General features: G+C 40.2%; 2 protein-coding genes across 2 annotated transcripts in view; both read right to left on the bottom strand.

Moving 5' to 3' along the window:
• LOC107610487 (callose synthase 12-like) overlaps positions 1-1,102 on the bottom strand; it is a 6,748-nt gene extending 5,646 nt beyond the window's left edge. Inside the window, exons 1-2 of the mRNA XM_016312537.2 lie at positions 173-1,102; positions 9-96 (exon numbers count right to left, since the gene is read on the bottom strand). Of these exons, the coding sequence (XP_016168023.1) occupies positions 9-96; positions 173-720 (636 nt within the window). The 5' untranslated portion in view covers positions 721-1,102. The remainder of the gene's footprint in view (positions 1-8; positions 97-172) is intronic.
• Positions 1,559-5,105, bottom strand: LOC107610486 (trithorax group protein osa). Its single transcript, XM_021108837.1, is given in 4 exon segments — positions 1,559-2,772; positions 2,775-2,949; positions 3,351-3,638; positions 4,840-5,105. Coding segments are annotated over 4 exon segments (1,494 nt in total). The 5' UTR covers positions 4,966-5,105; the 3' UTR covers positions 1,559-1,867.

The following is a 5,285-nucleotide window of genomic DNA, read 5'->3' as shown; positions in this document are numbered from 1 at the left end:
AGCTTCACTATATCGTAAATCGGCTTCACTACAAGCCTCAAGAACGCATTCTCCCCTGAAACTTCAGGCAATTTACCATCGTGATCCTCCAGAATCCTGTCATGAAGAGAGATATAAGTAACTAACTAACTTTAGTAACAAACAAACAAAGATTGATTTGATTGGTATGAACCTGTTGAGGTCCTTGACCATGTGGTGGAAAATGAAGCAGATGCATTCAGGGATGAAGCGGAGATTGGCGGCTTCGCCCCAAATGAGGAGGTAGAGGGAGACATAGAGGAGCTCGAGGCGGAGGTCGTTATCGGTTTTCTTTTTGTGGTTGTTGATGAGCTTGAGATGGTGTTTTTTGCCGTGGAAGGAGCACCAGGTTTTGTAGTTTTTGAGGAGCTTTTTGCGGAAGGAGCGGAGGACGGAGGGGTGGAGGTGGTGGGTGGTGTCGGGGGCAGGGGAGAAGCGCATCTGAGCGTTGGCGAGTTGGAGGAGGAGGTGCTCGCGCTGGTTGCGGACGTTGTCGTTTTGGAAGCCGAAGAAGAGGGAGAGCCAGTCGAGGAGGTCCATGTCGGGGTGCCATCGGGGAGGGAGGCGGAGGTCGCCAATGGAGCGTAGGGCTGAGCTGGCGGCGATGACCTCCGGGTATCGGAGGGAAGGGTGTTGGTCGGGGTGGCTGTTGTTGCTGTTGGGGATGGGGATGATGTTGTAGGTTTCGTAGCTTTGAGTCATGTTACTATGACAGCATGCTAATTAAGCATTATTGAGAATCAAGAATGGGATCTGAATTGAGAGAAAGAGCTACGTTGATTTTGTGGTTAGTTACAGTTTTTGCATCTTAGATCTTGCATGCTTTGGTCTTGTTACGTTGTTTTCTGTTTGTGTTGTTGTTCCGGATGTATAACGGTCACACAGGAACTGTTAGTTAAGACAAGGAAATAAGAAGAAAGGGCGCGAGTTCGTTACTTCGTTGTTATTATTATTATCGGAAAAGCTCTGCATACAAGCCCTAATGGCTTGTATGCCATACAAGTTCATTAAACAATAAGATCAAAATACGCGCTGCTTCAGGTACGTTGATTACACGCGCTATATAACATCGCGCGTATATCTAACTACCAGATTTACATTTTTATAATAGAGAAATACTATTTGTACATCAAAATGAGCCACTAAAATCAGCCACCAATGTATTTGTGTATAAATACATGTATGGTTTAATTTATTTTCAATGTATATTTGTATTCCAACATGTATTTTATACTTGTGACTAACTTTGGTAGCTGATTTTAGTGTACACGTAACATAACCCTTTATAATAATATAATCAAAATTTTTCTTCAACACTAAATATGTAATTCATTAAAGGCTAACTTTTTATGTTCATGTAATTCAATTCAAATTAATTCAACACCTTACTACTAATGAGAAAAAAGTACAAACAACATGACAGCATAAAAAGACATTTCTATTTACCAAATTATAACCGAGTTCTTATAGACAGTCAACAGTTGACAGGATTAGAGTCGCATGGTTTTGTATTATAAAAGTGGAAGAAGTTAAACGATGATATACACAAGTACATTAGAATTTTGGATTTGTCTATCCATCGCTCTATTTTCTCATGTCTAAAACTATTTTGCATAGATGTCAACATCTACTTCCCTTCACTAAATTGAAATTTTATCTTACACAACAAATTTCTCATATCTGAACAAAATATATGCAATAACACCGTGCATAATAGTACATTAAAGGTTTATTCATGCATAATAAAACACGACATGATTGTATAGGGCATGCCAAGTTTGAAGGAGGTAAGGGTCAACTTTGACATCATCGTTGCATTGATGAAACAAGACATGGTATACAAAGTTCTTTACCCTGACCATGCCCTCTGGGGACCAACAGAACTATGCACATTCAACCGGTCAAGTACCGAGTTAAAATCTACAGGCTGCCCACTTTCCTCCATCCTCTGGATCACCCCTGCCACATGATCACCTCTAAATCCCATGTTCATCAACTTCTCGATCAAGTCGCTGTAGGGATGGCCACGAATATATTGTGTCTGGCTAGGATTCCGGACCATGAGGTTATGTGGTGCAGGGTTCTGAAGCGAAGCACTCGATGGAGGGTATCCAGCTTGAGCAAAATGAGGTGGTTGTGGGGGAGGATGTGTTCTTCCTCCCTCACTATCATAGATCATGTATGCACTAGTAGGAGGGGGCGCGGCATGAGTAGCACTTGTTCCATATGGATCACCTGGTTGTCCTGGAAAAGAACTTTTGATTTGCGGCGGAAGTGGTTGCTGCGGACCTGTTCTACCAGCTCTGCTGTATCCATACGGCATGGCATCGCTACTGCCGGAAGCTGCAGGTGGAATTCCGGAATATGGCATTTGCATTGGCATGCTGTTTGGTAGTGTTTCCGAGGGAGAGGGATTTGTAGCATGGTTTGGCAGGTAAGGAGTGTAAACATTGGTTGAAGGGGGTCTCATCTGTGACTGCATTGGAGGTGGTTGCGGAGGTTGCACCTGCTGAGGCCACTGCTGCTGCGGCTGTGGCAGCTGTGGTTGCTGATACTGAGAATATTGTTGCATAGACAGAGATTGTGTTGCTTGCGATGATGTTGGTTGCGTAGTTCTATACTGCTGATCAGAGGGCAAATATTGATTCTGGGGAACTTGGGCCACAGATGGCAGATTGGGCAAAGGAGTGGGTGGCATGTAATAAGATGGTTGTTGAGTGGCTGGTGCTACATTTGGGGCCGGAGCTGGGGCAGGGGCTGGGGCTTATCAGTTCTTTTTGGCTCAGTGGCAGAAGGCGAAGACCTCTCCTCGTTGGAATGTGAATGGCTTGTGGAGGATGATTCTTTCTGAACTAACTGAAGCTTGGCTAACTCCTTCTGAGTATCGGCTAGCTCTTGCTTGTCTCTCAAAATTTGTACAGATCTGTGTACCTGCACAAGCAACATAAGATAAATTAGCACAAGCCAAATTGATGTCTCCTCGTCAAAGTATATTTGACCACCCTAAAGGCAAATAGAAATAACTGCATGCAGCAAGTAAATAAAGGACACTCTGCTAAATTACATTGGTTGGAAGAGTAGCAAGGAATAATATTATTCTTGCAATAATCATAATTAATTTGGCAACAAAAATGAATTCAATTTTTGTTTGCAACTGAAGTATGCATCTTGGAAAAATTTGCAAATCAAGATGATGATTAGGTCAACAGATTAAAGTGGATATCTACCAGCCATTCATCAATCAGAAAGAATGTGTTTAAAGCCAAAGCAGTAAAATGAAAAGTAGCTTGAATTTTAACCAACAGGTCCTATCCATTAAAGGTGAAACTTACTTCCTGAATGTGTTTCTCAAGAGAATTGAGCTTTAACTCTGCCTCCCCGTGGTCAGTGTTTAAATCAGATCGCATTTCTCCAATTGATTTGTCAATATTGTAACAATATAATTCCAACTGTGATAGCCTTGAACTAATTCCTTCAAGAAACCGCATAAGGTTGTCAGCATTTTTTTTCATGCTCTTCTCAACAGCTGCAATCACATCTTGGCTTATAGAATCTTCAGGCGAATTATAAGCAGTATCAGGAAATATTGATGTCCTTGCCATCCTTGATTTGTGAAAATCCTGCAGAAAGTATATTTCATCAATGCGAGGGTCAGAACAACTTGACAGGATTATAAAGTACACCTGATCAACAAATGGCTAGAATATAACCATGCCCCAAAAATATTAAGCTCGAGAAGAGAGAATAAAGCAAATACAACAGTTTGACATCTCTGGAAAGTTAGAAACCTTAATAACCACTTAAACATGGTGTGTAAGGTTGGTTTCCGGCTGAGCAATAGCCCATAGGTTCAACCACAAAAGAATGTTGATTACTGGTATAACACAAAAGCAACATAAATAATGTAAAAACACATTCACTATTAATCCACCATGTTTTCGTCCCACAAATGCAACCCTTCCCTAGGCCCATATATTAATTGATAACTAACTAACTCTACAGAACCAGGCTTCCCTATTCACATTTGGACACATTTCCTCTTCCATCCTTCTAACTATCACCAAACTTGCCTCATTACTCTTGCATCAATGCACATATAAAGTTAGAGAGAAACTTCATCATATGTATACAAAAACAACAAAGCCTCATCCCACTAGATGAGATCGGCTACATGGATCAAACAACGTTAATTGAGCCCTATCATATATCATATCTAGGGTGAGACTGATTACACGTAGATCTTCCTAAACCCTAAACTTCATCACGGAAATTCCAACACCTCCAAACTCGCACTCCAAATGCAATAGTACAAGTTCTTATCTTTATTCTCATCCCAACAAATAGATATATTTCTTTTATTTGCAGTGTAACCAGCTCATGCAACCCACCAGCAAGCTAATTGACTATGAAAGCTATTTAACAAAAATAACACCTTTCGATCATTAACACACTACAAAATAGAACTTAATCATAATTTTCTTGCACCTGTCAAAGTTAATCCATTCTAAAAAGTAAAAAACCCAAAATTAAGAAAATTGTTTATTATTGGGAAAAAAAAAAGAAAGCTTTCATGTAATGCTGTAACACTTAAACACACAAATAAGAATATAAGTGCTTAAGTCTAATAATCGTTCAAGCCTACGATATGAATTTTAGGAAACATATAGTTTGTTCACCCGTGATCAGAATAATCCACGTGGCTAAAAATGACATTTTTCTAAAACCCTAAGAAAATTTTAATTCGGAAGACGAGACCCATTTGGGGAAATTTCCCAAAGAGTGTGAAAAACAAGAAGTCAACTGCGAAGAGGTAATGGGTACCTTGGCGGGGTCATCGTGAGTGCCGTTAGAAGAGTCCTGGTTAGGAAAGTCTTCGTAGGAGCAGAGGATGTCGTCGGAAGCGAAATCGAAGCCCTTGGAGCCGCGACCGGATGATGCAGACGCCATGATGGGAAGCTTGAGGTGGAGGAAGAATTTGCAGAGAGAAAATAAGAGTTTGAGTGGAAGATACAAGAAGCTGTGGAGTGAAATGGAAATTAGCTATGTTACTTGGCTTCTGTGCAAAAACGAAGTTTCGTTTTTATTTTGCAAAAGTAAAATTAAAGATAAAAATTAACCGCTCTCTATCAACTTTACCCAAAGTCAACTTCACTTAAGTTTCCACTAAAATTAAAATAAGGTGGGCTCTCTACTCACATCAAATGTCTTTGTCGATGATGATAGATATTTGTTTATTTAATGATAATAATCATATTATTAAATAGTAT

The sequence above is a fragment of the Arachis ipaensis genome, chromosome B08 (genome assembly GCF_000816755.2).
Source record: "Arachis ipaensis cultivar K30076 chromosome B08, Araip1.1, whole genome shotgun sequence".
NCBI lineage: Eukaryota > Viridiplantae > Streptophyta > Magnoliopsida > Fabales > Fabaceae > Arachis > Arachis ipaensis.
Note: the sequence above shows the minus strand (reverse complement) of the source record. Positions and strands in the feature narration are given on the sequence as shown.